The following is a 14,972-nucleotide window of genomic DNA, read 5'->3' as shown; positions in this document are numbered from 1 at the left end:
GTCTTCCAAAAATATCATTAATCAAAATTTACTTACTTTTACCAATATACCCTTCTAAACACTTAAAATTTCCAAGTTTGAAATCCAAGATGTTACAATTACTTGTGGTATCTATTTCTCTTTGCACTTTCAACTATTCAATAAACACTTGGGATATATCAATATATAATATTGACCACTATATGTCAACTTCCCAATTTAACATAAGTACTTAATAACTCAACCAAAGCCCTAAAACATAATCAACAACCATTAATCAAAAGGCAAACCCTTAATTTAACTTCCAATAACCCTATAATGGTTATTGGGTTTGATAACAGTCCCCTTTATCTTAGAATTCAATTTCTTCACATCTCAACTAAGAGAAAACAAAGTACATAAGGAGAAGAAAGATGTATAAGGCTTACTTGGAAGATGATATGTTAAAACTAACTCTTACGTGCCCACAAAACCTTTCCATAACAAAGCTTTTTCTTCTCCTTCTCCTCCATCGCATTTCTTTCCACTTTTTCTTCCAAATTTCATGAGCTAACCCATAGGTTTTAAAAATAATTTTGTATGATGCGCCATGGCACACTGCACCATAACATGGTGCAATAGGATACTTCTCACTAAAGCTCTTCCACTCAGTCCTGATTAGCGCTACTTCCTTTCCTATATGATCTTGAAGCTGTCCAATGATCTAAAAGATCAATTAACAACTCAAAACCATAATTAACTTAATTAATATACTAATTTACTAAATTACCCTTTTGATAAGCTATTAGCATCCAAGTTTAAAACTTAAGATGTTACAATTCTCCCCTCCTTTTAAGTAGAGTTGGGAATAAGGGTCGGGTTTAGAGGACTGCCTATTTAAGCTCATTTTTATAATGGTTTGAGCTTGAAAAAATGACATTTTTTAAGGAAATCGAGCTTTTAAGCTCAGCCCTAATGGGCCCTGAAAAAATGGCTCAAGCTCGAGCGGTCCTTTTAGGCTTGTTTTTGTTTTTCCTTAAAAAATAAAATATTTTTAATTTTTAAATTAAATTTAAAATTTAGAATATATATTTACACTTTAAAACTAAAATTTTTATTATTTTTTTTAAATTTTTAAACATTATAATTTTTATTTTTTAAAAAATATACGAAATATTATAATTAAAAATTTAATTTTTAAAAATTTCAAAAAATAATAATAATAAGGATTTACGGGCCTGGCCTTAAGCCCTTTATATAAGAGCCAGACTTTAGAAAATGAGACATTTTAAGGAAACCGAGCTTAAGGGCCTGAGTCCTTAAGGGCTTAGCCCATAAGGGCCGGGCTTGCCTATTTCCTAACTTTACTTTTAAAAATTCTGTCCCTAAAATTCAAACAACAACATCGACATTTAACTAAGGAAATAGATACGGGTACTGCTACCTCATCTTGTCCACACCAAGTTAATGACCTTGTAGTTGCACACTAAGCATATTACCCTGCACACCATAGAAGTGCAAATTTCATGAAAATATATCATATTATTCTAAAAGTGATGGTCTATAAAAAAATAATAATATGGATAACAGATTGTTCATAGACTTGGGGTGAAAAATGATAGGTTTGGGATGTAAAGTCATAGGTTTAATGTGCAAGGTGCAAGGTGATATGATAGGATTGGGATGTAAGGTTATAGCTTTGTGTGCATTTGGTATTAAGGTCGTTTGAACAAGTTTTAAGGCCTAAGGCAAAATTATTAGTAAAGCCTAGCATATATAATTGCCCCTTTCAAAAATAAAAAAAATCCACTCATCATTTTTTACAAAATCATATATTAAAATTTTATAATATAGAGATTCCAATAAAATACTAAATTAATTCAATAGTAAGATGAAAATTAGTGTTAACAAAGTTCTCCTACTCCATCTTATATATTGGGATAAAATGTGAATATTGACACTGATATGAGGTGGCAATACATTTTTTACAAAAAAAGATATAATTAAGACCAATAATATCAATGATTAATGTGAAAAACCAATAATGGTTATATAAATTATAAACATGATTTTAATAAGGCTTAAAGGTGTCTTATTGATGGTCTAAAATTATATAAGGTCTTGATATTGATATTTGTTAATGTTATAGGCTTTAGAATAAGAAAATGAGAAATGAAAAGTGAGACTATGAGAGGGATTTAGAGCAAGTTAATGTAGTGTAAATTAATGTATTATAGATCTCACTATTTTTTTATGTACATAATAGGCTCAGCTCAATAATTAATATTACACTGGGGATGATTAGAACTCTTCAATAAGAAGAACAATCAATACTTTTTATTTTCTTCCATTTACAATTAAATATGTAATAATATAATACAAATATCAATTATGCATATACTTCCTTTGTTTAAAAATGTAAGGTATTTTTAATTAAATTTCATACCAATAAAATAGTTACTTATTTTCAAACTAATCCTATTTTTTCATAACGACTTTTACCCTAAAATAAATATACTACCTCTATTAATAGGGTGTTTCACCCTAAAATAAATATAAAATTATTTATTCAATAGGAGTACTTTTGAAGAAATGTAATAATTACACATTAAAAAATTAAAAATACCTATATTTTTTAATATTTAACTCTCAAAAAATGTCTTACATTTTTAATAAAAGTAGTATATAATAGGGGTATGAAGAAATTTTTTTAAAGGCCTAAGGCAATCGCCTCACTTGACTTATGACTTACATGACCCTATTTGATCTTTAATTAATCTTGGTCCCTTTAAATAATTTCTTGAGAGATTTTATGACAATTTTAAATTTTTTCAGGGATAAATGATGAATTTTTTTTTTAAAAAATACTATTATAAATGTACTCACTACGTCCGGGGTAGGAACGGGAAAAGGCAATTGCCGCCATGTCATCCTCTTGTCTTGCTGAGACTTGAGTGGCGGATTGGCGGGAAAGCTGAGAGCCGCTAAGTACCATCAGAAAAACTTCGAAATAGAAATACAATCACAGTGCTTCTGGGTTTGGACAGAGAGGAAAATGGTGGGAGGTAGCTCCAACAACGATTTGGTGAGGATCCTAGAAGCCATTAGATCCTCCGAGGTAAGCTTCTTTAGCCATTTACTTCATTCTGATCACTATTTCTTGTTCAACGTTGGGTTTTCTATAACAATGAGTTGGAACGTATCCAACTCTGCATTTCATATTCTCGCAGTATAATGCACCAATTGTGACCTAAAGTGTTTGTATTAATAGAAATCTTTATTTAGTCCCGTTGATTGTGGTTATGAAGTTTAGGGTTACAGTGTGTCTTTTTTCCCCTCGTGTTTTTTTTTTTTTTTTTTGGTTGAAAGTGTCACAAGTTTCAAGTTTCAGAGAAAATCTAAACATGCCTTCTCGCAGTAATATTGATAGTTTTGTTGACATGGAAACATGCCTTCTCTTTGTATCCAAAATAATCGATTATTGAAATTAATGACCTTTCCCCAATGTTTAACATTCTCGTTCTATATTGACCCTAAATTGGATATTGTTGTCTACGTCCAAGTCTGAAGCTACTTTTTGTTGCCAGATTGTTACCCTTACGGGAATATATGTCTTGGTTAGCGCAATGGTAACATACCCTGTTTTTGCACGTTGTCAATAGTAGTTAATTTGCCAATGGTGTGATATTGTACATTGGATCTTTTTTTTCTTTTTTGATTTGTAAACTTCTAGCATTATTATTTTGTTACTAAATAAATTTTTTTTTTTTGACACATGGACACAGATTGTTGAGAATCGAGTTCAACTATTTGCTGAGCTTGGAAATCTAGTTTTCAGGGACATATCTGACTTTACTTCGCTTGTGGACTGCCTCATAGTATCCTTAACATTAGCTTTCTTCAGCTCTCAGAAGATGGATGCTTATGTCTGTCCAGTGGAATTGTTTTCTTGTGATTTCCAACTTAACAATATATGTTGTGTAAGGTCTTTTGAAGTTTCCTTTTAAGAACCGTCATAAATAGTGAAAAGTATTATTTTAAAGGTTAAGGCTCATTTTTGTCCCTCATCTTTATCTGAAAGGTCACTGGAGAACCTAAACTCAACCATGGGTCAATTTTGTCTCTCAATTTTAAAGATTCCCTTATTACCTTAACTTTAAAAACACTTAATGTCCATTAGTCATCAGTGGATTTCACTATTTTTATTAATTTTTTTTTTGAGTTAAGGATCATTTTTGCCTCTTAACTCTTATTTGAAATGTTAATGGGCACCCTCAGCTCAAATATTTTATAATAAAAAAATTAAAAAATGTAATGTGGGGCCCACTAATGGTTAACTAATGGTGAGAAAATGGTAGGGTGATAAGGAAGGGAATCTTTAAAGTTGAGGGATAAAATTGACTCATAGTGGAATTTAGGATCCCTAGTGACCCTTCGGGTAAAGTTGAGGGGAAAAAATGACTATTAACACTATTTTTAAATGTAAGGCTTGCCTAAACCTCTGGTAGGCTTTGCTTGATCATTTGTAATTTTTCTCAAAGTTCTTTGGTATCTCTTGTGCTTGTTAAATTCTTATGTCCTGTTTCTTTCCTCTAATTCAGAATTTAAATTATACTGATTTAGAAATGAACCGAGTGATTGCATGCGACCTGTATGAACTAATGTGTTTTTTGCATTTGGCTAACAAAGCATGCAAGTTTGGCTGAAATTTAGATGCTTAAATATGACATAATTGTGAACTATCAGCTTCCAAGTCCTATTTCCTCTTTGTGTTGTATGTTATAATTGATGTGAATGACCTTTTCTGGAAAATCAAACTACACAAATGATTTACAGTATTTTTGGTTTTAAAATAACATGGAATAATTAGGCCTTTAATCAGAGTAAAGTGTCTTTCAAGATGTCTGAACATTTCAGGTGTATCACCTTCTGGAATTTGGTTATCCTAAAGGTGTCATTGAGATTAGGGGAGAAACATACAAGTTCCAACTCATTAGAAGAATCAATGTTTTTGCCGGAATGCTGGAACAACAAAGTTCTATTATATCTTCCTGATTTTAATGTCTTCATTCTTTTTGTAACCTATTCTGTGCTTTGAATTTGAAATTACCATTGATTGCTTTGAGTTTATGCTACGTTAACAAGATTTAGAATATGGATGATTGAAAACAAGGTCACTGAATAAAAGGCAATTGTATAAGTGGAAACTTTCATTTTATAAGCAATTTTTTTTGGACATTTCTATTTATTCTGCGTTACAAAGAAATGATGAATGTATGTATACATGTCTGTATATTATTGAAATTATAAGCTTTGATATAAACATATTAAAGGCAAATTGGACTGCAACTTTAACTATAGTACCTTGCTTCACATTTGACCATTTTAGACTTAAGTGATATTTGACCATTTTAGGTTGACAACATTACCAGTTTAGTGTTTTCCCTTTCAACTGCTCAGTAAAATTTGTTGATAGTTATGTTTCTGCTTGGAAAGAATAAAGATTAAATTGAATGACAATCATGTGAAATCAAATTTGGGATCTTTATTTTTTGTTTTGCTCTGTTTTCTTTTTTATTTTATTTTGTGAGGAAGAAAACTTCCAATTTCTTGCGAGTCAACCTATGGAGACCTATATTTATTAGCATACTATTTCAATACTATTTTAACTGTGTTCGTTTTTTTGCTTCCACGGTTCCACCTTAACTACAAGCTCGACATTTTGGGAAGATTTCACATGTTTGGATGTCACACAGTGCATGCTAAACAGAAGTATTTTACAAGTGGCGCTGAAGTATGTTGAGTTTGACCTTCATAGTGGCAACATGTTGACGATTCTCAACCTTGGAATTAAGGTACATAGGCTTTTATCTTTTCTTTGCATTTGATCTTTATCCAGATCTATATGATCGCACATTGGTCAATTTCTAACGTCACAGTAAGATGTTTGTCTGAAATGCATTCTTCTTCTATTAGGCAAACGCTTGGTGCTGTAAACATCTGAAAATGACTCTTTTGTCAAACCAAGAATCTGAGGAAGAGGAACATACCTCTGTATTTTATCAGGTAGGAATTTTATGTCACTGAGTTTTAATAATTTTTCATGGTCTTCTTTGTTAAAATTTTCCTTATTATTTCTTTTGAGCATTCAACATGTTCCTTCCAGGCACTGTACTTTTAGTCAAAAATATGGAAATGAATGGGAGAGTGAAATATACCAATGCATCATCAGCTAGAGTTTATGGAAAGTGTACATGAACACAAATTAAATTTCTTGTTTTCATTTTATGCTATAATATGATAGCAGAATTTGTTTCAATCATTATCAATGGTGATAAGTGCAGCAGCAAATTACCCAAGTGACCACAAAGGATGATTTTTGAAATATCAAAAGGGTAGAAAAGGACACAAGATTTACCATGTCAACAAGCATATACAAGTTATCGTTTATGAAGAATGAGAAAGAGTAATCAGAATTGAATCATTGACTTCCTTACTTGTGCTCCCATGTGTCATTTTTGAATCACAAGTCTGGAGAAGAGAAGTACAACTAGACAACTCTAGCATGCTAGTAAGCAATGCAAACTTTTAGTCGTAGACATAACAGTCACACTATACCTTTTTACAAATAAAACCCAATAAGAAAAAAAATCTATACTTAGAAGCTCTCATTGCTGCACACTTGTACTGAATCATGGTTCAGCAGTTTGTTGACCAAAAGAAAGTGTGATTGTTGACAAAAAAAGTTCATGTTTCAGTAGCTTAGGTTCTGATTACATCAAGTCAAGAACTTTAGCAACTGATGATCTCTTTAACAACATCCGTAATTACATCTGCCAGAATTTTTCAGCCATCTTCCCATGAATGACTCTTTTGGCATTTTGTTTCAGCCCATCAGCTTCTGGTCTAACAAGTTTAAATAGCACCTAGAAGTTTGCAACCTACTCTTAAGTAGTCCTTTCAATTTGTTGGGGATGATATCCATTACACATTTGGTCTTTTGGCAGTTTAAATAGCACTAAAGTTCTTAATTTGCTTTTGCTTTTCTTTCACATCAAGGTCCCAAATTACATAAAAACTGCACACTGTATATCTTCAAGATCACTTGCTAAGGGAGCAGTTTGGCTGGCTATCATCTGTTTGTGAAGGACTTGTATCTGGCATGCCTGTTGCTATTTTTCACTGCTGTTAGTATAAGTTGTATTTCCTTTTTGTAAGCTTTTCTCTTTCGATCTAATTAAATAAAATTGTTAGCATTAGGTCCCTACAAGAGGCTTCTTATAGTCCAATAATATCATGAGATCATAGACTGTGAACTCTAATATTTCATGTGGTATTAGAGCCATTATTTAAAGCTGATTGCTCTTACTTTCAAGGCACCAAGTCTTAACCTATACATCATGTCATTTTCAGTGGGGGCACATTGCTGTCCTTTATCCTAGTTATTGGCCATTAACTGGATGATAACAATTACCTCTAGTGATCTCAAAGCTTTTTTAATGTTAATCATAGGGAAAGGGAAAAAAAATTACATCATTGGTTGTGTCATGTGTGCTTCCCACAAATGCTAGTGATGTTGTGACTTAGTTTCTTGAAGAAATGTAAAACAATGAGTGGTAGCTAGATGTGGGACTAGTGGCAAGAATAAAGAAAGTGTCCACAGATTCTTGTCTCATGCACTGTGATTTGTTTAGTGATAGTGATTTGACCTCCAGTAACAAAACGAACATGTATCTTTCAGTTTGAGCAAATTTTCACTTCTCATGTATTCTTGAAGATTTCACTTGCTACTTGTTCTATTGACATCAAGTTTTACCTGAGGTTGTTTATCTATCTTGTGCAGCTGCTTCTGGAGGCTATGAAGTTTTCTGCATCAACTTTCTTAGCCTTGTTAAAATTTCCAGTCTTTGATGACAAGCTATTGATAGATGCTTTTGCGAACTTCGTTTTGGAGGCTTTAAATTTAGCAAAAGCTTCCATATCAGATACTAAGGTAATATAGTTTTCTCTGTATATGAATCTAGTGATACAAGAACATGAAAAATGTTTGAAAATTTCTTAAAATCAAATAGAGCCAGTACAAGGTATTTATATGCATGAAAATCTGAAGAATCCAAACTCCAATTCTGTCTACCAGATACAAAAGCACATGCCATGAATTTCCGACAAAAAAGTAAAACCCTTTATGGCCATAGGCAAGTGTATCACGAAGATTTCTAATAGACTGAAAATTTATGAGAAAGCATAAATTGAAAGAAAAGATAGAATATAGAAGAGAGAATAGAACTCACATTCAATAACAAACTCTACCCACACCCCCCCCAAAAAAAAAAAATCACCACTTAATGCTGCATTAAAATCTCAGAGATGGGAGCATTTTGGTAAGAAGATAACTGATATAGATGCGGGGAAGTTTTACAGAAAGAGTCTCCCATCCAATGGTCTTCCCAAAATTGAAATTGAGTACCATCTCCAACTTGGAGAGACAATGGAGATGACAAAGAAGGATACACCTGAATGATGAAATTCCTTGTGCTAGATTCTTTATATTAAATATGTTTAAGGATAGTTTACTCCACTAAAATAGGTTAAGCCATTTGGTTAGACACATTCCAAACTCCATATATTCATTGTCTATCTTTTAATTTCTAGATGTGAGATTTTTTTTATCTCCAATATTCTTTCTACTACTTTCTCTTCTTCTTTTTGCTTGAGCTTGTACTTTTTTTAGTCTCAAAAGCCACAAGGCTATTCATTTCTCCTTCTCCTTCTTAAGCATGCTTAAGAATAGTCAACTTCACCAAAATAGCTTAAGCCATTTATATAGTCACATCCCAAGCTTTATATATTCATGATTTATTTTCTAATTTCTAGATGTGGGACTTCTTTTATCTCTAATATTCCTTCTACTACTTTCTCTTCTTCTTCTTGCATGAGCTTGTATTTTTTTAAGTCTCAGAGTTTTTAGTTCTATTCATTTCTTCTTCTTCTTTTTCTCTTTTTTAATCTCTTGTTTTTTTCCCTTCTTCCTCTTTCATTTTATTTTTTCTTGATTTGTTTTTTTGTCCCTAATCGACTAGCTCTGATACCATGTTAGATTTTTTATATTAAGTATGCTTAAGGATAGTCTACTCTACCAAAATAATTTAAGCCGTCCGATTAAGAGAGGTAGAGAAAGGCCTAAGAGAACACTCTTGGAAGTTGTTGAACGCGATCTCTTAATTAATAATATTCCTAAAAGCTTAATAAATGATAGAGCACAATGGCGTCTTGCAATCCATGTAGCTGACCTCACCTAGTGGGATAAAGGCTTGTTGTTGTTGTTGTTGTTGATTAGACTCATCCTAAGCTTTATATTCATGATTTGTCTTCTAATTTCTACATGTGGGACTTCTTGCATCTCTAATACCTAGGACTTGCATGTGTGGCACCAATCTATGAACTATCAATTCTTTCCTGTTCTATCAAAAGCAAAATCCATCATTTTAGGTTTATACTTATTAAATTACGTAATCATAGACTATAGACTTAGTTTTAGGGTCAATGTAGTCATAACAAAGCAATGAATTTTCTTCAAATTTCAAAGTTTTAATTTACTGAGTGTCTAGAGGTGAAAACACGAACATAAACTGAATATAAGAGCCTTATTTATTTATTTTTGGTTGATGGTATCAGGAGCTTTATTAAATAAAGAAAAAAACAAGGACATACAATTTGAAAGAGGTTTCAATTTTTAAGATGTAACAAATTAATCCTTTCTTGTTTAATGAATGGAATGAGCTGTTCATTTTTTCATAGTGGTGACCATTTCTTATTGATGTCATTTGCTTGTTTCTAGAGGCTAATAAATTTGTCTTGTAGTTTTATGCGTTCATGAAGGTATAGTTTATTATCTAGTTATTATTTGGTTATGAACTTATAAAATTCTCTTGTCCAAAGTTTTCACTGAGAAAAGAAAAGGAAATTCTCTTGTGTATCATCAGACAGAAAGTCTCTAATATTTATTCAGGGAATAGTGAAGATTGAAGGAAATCTGTTCCGCTGTTTCATCTTTTTTATATTTCATCCACGATCTAGTATGTATTGTTAAGGGTATTCACTTTCTGTTCCTAAGCAGAAACTTCAATCATTTGGATCAGAAATATTGAAGGTCACGCATATGATGATTGATGCTGTCATAAAACTATGCAAGGCACTTTCTGAATCAGTAAACTCAGAGACCTGTGATGCAAAACTATGGAGCCTTAAGACTGCCCATGTTATCAACATAATAAAATGTGCAATAGAAAAGTTATCTCAGATTGGTGTCCTTGCTGCTAATGATGGAGGCAATTTGGTGAATATTCTTAACGTGACATGGAAAGGTGTAGTCTCCTTGCTTCAAATTGGTCGGAAATATTTAGCAGAAGTGATAAGCATAGCAAATGTACTGGGAGATTTAATTTCATTGATAACTGAGCCTCTGAAATGTGTGGCTGAGGTTTGGTCTTCACCCAAGGATACTGTTTCTGTAACTGAAGCTAAAAGGATTCTGGTGCCAGTGAAATTTTACCTAATTAATGCAGTAAAAATAGCCTCACTGTATCCTCATCAGGCCTATGCAATATATAGAGAGATCATGCTCTGTGTCATCAAGATGACGACATTAAAAATTGCAGTGAGCAATGAAAACTTTCTGAAAAGTGTATGTGCAGTAACTACTGAGCTTTTGGAGCAAACAATCATGGATCTGGCAATGTCTTTGCTAAATTCTGATAAACTGAAATTTGAGCAGAAGTCTGAAATACTGGAGTGGTTATTCTTTAATGAAGGGGATTCCTATTCTGCTTTTGATTCTCCAAACTTAGCTGATTGTAATTCAGCATCTATGAATGAAATCTTTCACGTTAGATGTGATGATATGAGAAGAGGAAGAATACTGATCATAGGTCGAGTTGCTTTGTTTATTAATTTCTTGGGATGTTCTCTTGAACTTGATGAAGATCTAAAATTAGGAATTGTCCGGAAACTTCAATGGTTTCTGGATATTGTAGTTGAAGAGGATGTATACTCTAACATTCTTGTTCTACAACTTCCTTTGTTGCGTGGCTCTGGGAAAACGATAGAGCTGGTTTGGCAGCCTTTGTTTACATCTCTTTTGCATGCAATCAAAACCTTCATGATTGTGGTCTCTTCAAGCTCTGCTTGGGGGGATATGGAGTCGTTTATACTAGAGAATTTCTTTCACCCTCACTTTCTTTGCTGGGAGATAGTGATGGAATGTTGGTGCTTTATGCTGCGACATGCTGAAATGGACATGGCAAAATGTATGATCAGCAAGCTTTGTTCGTTACTAAAGCTTCTGGCATCCTCAGAATCTGTTCTCCTTCCTTCTTCTTCCTTCCGAATATTGGCAAGATCAATCTGCTTTTTGCTAACCTATGGTTCACAATCAATGGTTAATCATGTCTATATGTCTCTTGTTGAGGATGCCAGAACTCAGTTGTCGTCGATTTTATGTTTGGCCCTGCTCATTGAAGGTTTTCCATTGGATTTATTATCTGATAAGTTGAGGAATACTGCCGTTCAAAGAGTCATATCAGATTATTTCGATTTCATAGACAGCTTTGATGAAGCATCATTGATGACAAGCACTTCTGGTTTATCTGGCATTCCAGTCTCTCTTCTGTCTGCTTCCTTGCAATCACTGTAAGTATTTTGTTTTTCTGATATTTTTCCCTCTAGTTTTCTTATTTTTACTAAAGATACATGCTTACCATGTTTGTTATAAATCTGTGTTGATCTTTTCTTCATTAATGGCATTTTATGCATATTCATAGCTCATGGATTTTGGGGTTCAAAATTGAACAAGGTCTTCATTAATGGATTAAACCAAACGGACCCAAACTTACAAAGAACAAGGTCTTCTTGTTTTCGTGACTCTGAAAACTGATTCAATCAATTTGGTTATTGGTTTGGTACACCCTCAGGAATATTTTTTATTTTTTATTTCACACACACACACACACTTAGTTTTCCTTAGGTCTAATCCATTGTCAAGCTTCAGTCCAATCTTGTTTTAAAAAAATAATTTATATGCTTCGGGAATAAGATCCTAAACTTTTTCTTCAATGAAATTTTATTATGTAAAGTACTTAATAATTTCATGAATAACAATTTTTATTTTAAAAAGTGAACATACATTCAAATTCAATTTATCAACAAATTTTTCCTTAAAAATTACATTAAGCCAGTATAGACATCAGACCCCAAAAGTGAACATATGAACACCCCTAAGATGTCCACACACAGACATAAGACTTCTTATCATTGTTAAGAAAATTTCATTCGACATATATTTGTGAGAAACCTTGAATATTGCAAGGCAATATTAGCATTATGAATTTTGAGATCCCATGATATATTGAATCTGATTCGAATGTTTTACCAAGGGAATATTGCAAACCTTGAAATTTTCATTTTGTATTTGCTGTTAATTAATGAAAAAAACTTAAATAATGTCAGTGCCAACTTCTAACCTATTATCTTTTTCCTGCAGCCAGACCTGCATCCCAGATATTGATGCGAGGACCTTAAAGTTTTGGTTTCAGTTGCTTGTAACTTAAAAGATTCTAAGGACAAAGCAATTAAGGACCATTATCTTACTCTTTTGGGTGAAGTCCTACAGATAATCTCAAATTTGAGACATTTGTACTCATCAAATGGAATTGAAAAAGCCATCAAGGAGATTGAAAATACCTTTGTCTCAGGACCAACAGCATCTGATAGCTTCTTGTTCAAATGCAAACCACATTTGACTCAATTCATGGCAGGACTTATCCACACGGAATTGTCAGAGATTGATGATAATGATTCCAAGAACTGTGCTGTTCTAAACTTGTTTCACATGCTCTTGAAAGAGAAGCATTGGGCCTTCATTCATTTGGCATTAAAAGCATTTGGACATTTTGCGATGCATACCAAGTATGATAAGCTATGGAGGTTTGTTCCACCAGATTCAGCGCTTTCATATGATGTACAGTCAGGAGTTGAATCAGACCAAGATAGATTTACAGAGGAGATCAAGGCATTTCTTAACAAGGAAATGGCTCTTCTTTCAATTGCACCAACAACTGAACAGCTTGAGCTGCTTGCAAGAGAAGGTCATGTGCTGAAGCAAATGTTCCATAAAATATCCAACACGGCTGACGCGGAAGAGGTACAAAAATGTAAAAGCATGGAAGTTGATGATGATAATGTTAGTAACTGTTCCAATAAGAAAAGGAAAGTTGGTGATGGGATTATCAAAGGTGTGGAATTGCTGAAGAGTGGTTTGAAGATTATTGGGGATGGTCTTTCCCTGTGGAATCATAACCAGTTTGGGAATAATGAACTTCATGTCAAGTTCTTGACTCAGTTTTCTCAACTGGAGAATGTAGTTACTCACTTTGAGGAATTGGCTGGGAGCAGAGAGCTGTGTTCATCTCTTGTTCAAAGCACTTCTCCTAAAGCTGATTAATCTGTTTCAGTGGTATAAAAATCTCAAAGAGGCAACCCGATCACTAAAGTTCTGCCTCCCTTTTCCTTTTATCCTCACAATATATTTTTATTTTTGTAAATCTCCTTTGTGCCTGTGTGTTAAAGTGAGTAGTTCAAACTAAGCTTGATGGGTCAATTTGAACCCAACAAATATTAGGACCAAGATTGGGATTATTCAGGCTGCCCAAATAAATGCAAAGAAACTTGGGCCAAGCTTGAACTCTAATGGGTTTAACCTCAATGGCTAAACTCTTTTTTATTATTAATAAAATAAATTAAGACAAAGATAAAAATTGAAATTGATTAAAAATAAAACACTAAATAATATTTTACAATCTAAGTATTTAGGCTAGTGCAAGGTTGGATTTAGTTATATGAAAATTTTTTTTATGTTTGATATTTTAAATTCAATCTAAATAAGTTCGGTCTGAATTGAACTTGGTCTAAATAAATTTAGCCTGTCTAAATTGTCAGCATGTGTGTGTTTTGTCTCATGCGTGCGTGTGTTGCCTCACACGTGTGAATGTAAATACAGACAATGTTTTTTAAGAATGAAGTCTTTCATTTTACTGTTCATGAACCGAACACTTAATGTGAATGACAACTAAAATAATTCTAATGTCTATTTAGACATATTTACGCACATCGTTTGTAAATTTGTAGAATGCAAGTAACAAGCTAACTGCAACACGCTTGTTTTGACAATGCCTAATATATTTAGTTAGCGTGGATATCTTGGATTTAGTAATATTATATTTAAAGTTTTATATTATTAGAAAAAGTTTGATATCTAATTTATATTATTTAATGGCCATAAATATTTTGTTGTGAATGTGTGTGTATTTTTGTAGCAAATCAAATATATAAATAATAATACAAAATAGTAAAAATGAAAGAAAATAAAAAGTTTAACATCCAACGAGATTGGAGATAAAAAAATTGGCTAGAAAAAGAAAATTAACAGTATTGCAAGACCGAAAGGAGAGTTGTGAATGCATGACAGTCCGGTTATTAGCATGAAGTCTTCAATTAAATTGTTCAATTTTTAATTTTGAATTATGTCGTGAAAACTATTAGTTATTTTAAATTATTTATCAGAACAATGCTGCCCATTAAATATTAAAATAATTAGAATGTCACCTTTGAAGGACGGATATTAATGTTGACTATTAATTTCATATTAATTTTAGGTTGAAAAGAATTCTTGTCCTTGCAAGATTCATGAAAGAGTAATTAACATTCTAGACATTGAAATTTTAATTATTTCTTGTGTTGCTCAAGTATTATATTATTGTGCAGGTAAAAGAAGGCGAAATGTACATATTGTATTGCAAATGCTTAGAAGGTCAAGTTTATCATTGACGATTACAATTGATATTCACTCCCTTTTCAATAAATTCAAGATGGTCCACCGAATTCTTCTTCAAATCAATCCTTTTCAGGCTGATATGTGTTTATTGTGTTTCAACTTTTATTTTTAATTTCAGCCTGTTGTT

The 14,972-nt window shown here is 32.6% G+C and overlaps 1 protein-coding gene across 1 annotated transcript; it reads left to right on the top strand.

Moving 5' to 3' along the window:
* Positions 1-2,883: 2,883 nt before the first annotated feature.
* LOC129320412 (uncharacterized) lies at positions 2,884-13,689 on the top strand. The gene is given in 9 exon segments (XM_054965858.1): positions 2,884-3,076; positions 3,546-3,587; positions 3,744-3,836; positions 5,676-5,813; positions 5,935-6,024; positions 7,802-7,951; positions 10,076-11,646; positions 12,497-12,537; positions 12,540-13,689. Coding segments are annotated over 9 exon segments (3,105 nt in total). The 5' UTR covers positions 2,884-3,013; the 3' UTR covers positions 13,457-13,689.
* The last annotated feature ends 1,283 nt before the right edge of the window (positions 13,690-14,972 follow it).

This window comes from Prosopis cineraria, unplaced genomic scaffold (genome assembly GCF_029017545.1).
Source record: "Prosopis cineraria cultivar Desert tree isolate PC_DT_omini unplaced genomic scaffold, ASM2901754v1 PC9, whole genome shotgun sequence".
In the NCBI taxonomy this organism is placed as follows: Eukaryota; Viridiplantae; Streptophyta; class Magnoliopsida; order Fabales; family Fabaceae; genus Prosopis; species Prosopis cineraria.
Note: the sequence above shows the minus strand (reverse complement) of the source record. Positions and strands in the feature narration are given on the sequence as shown.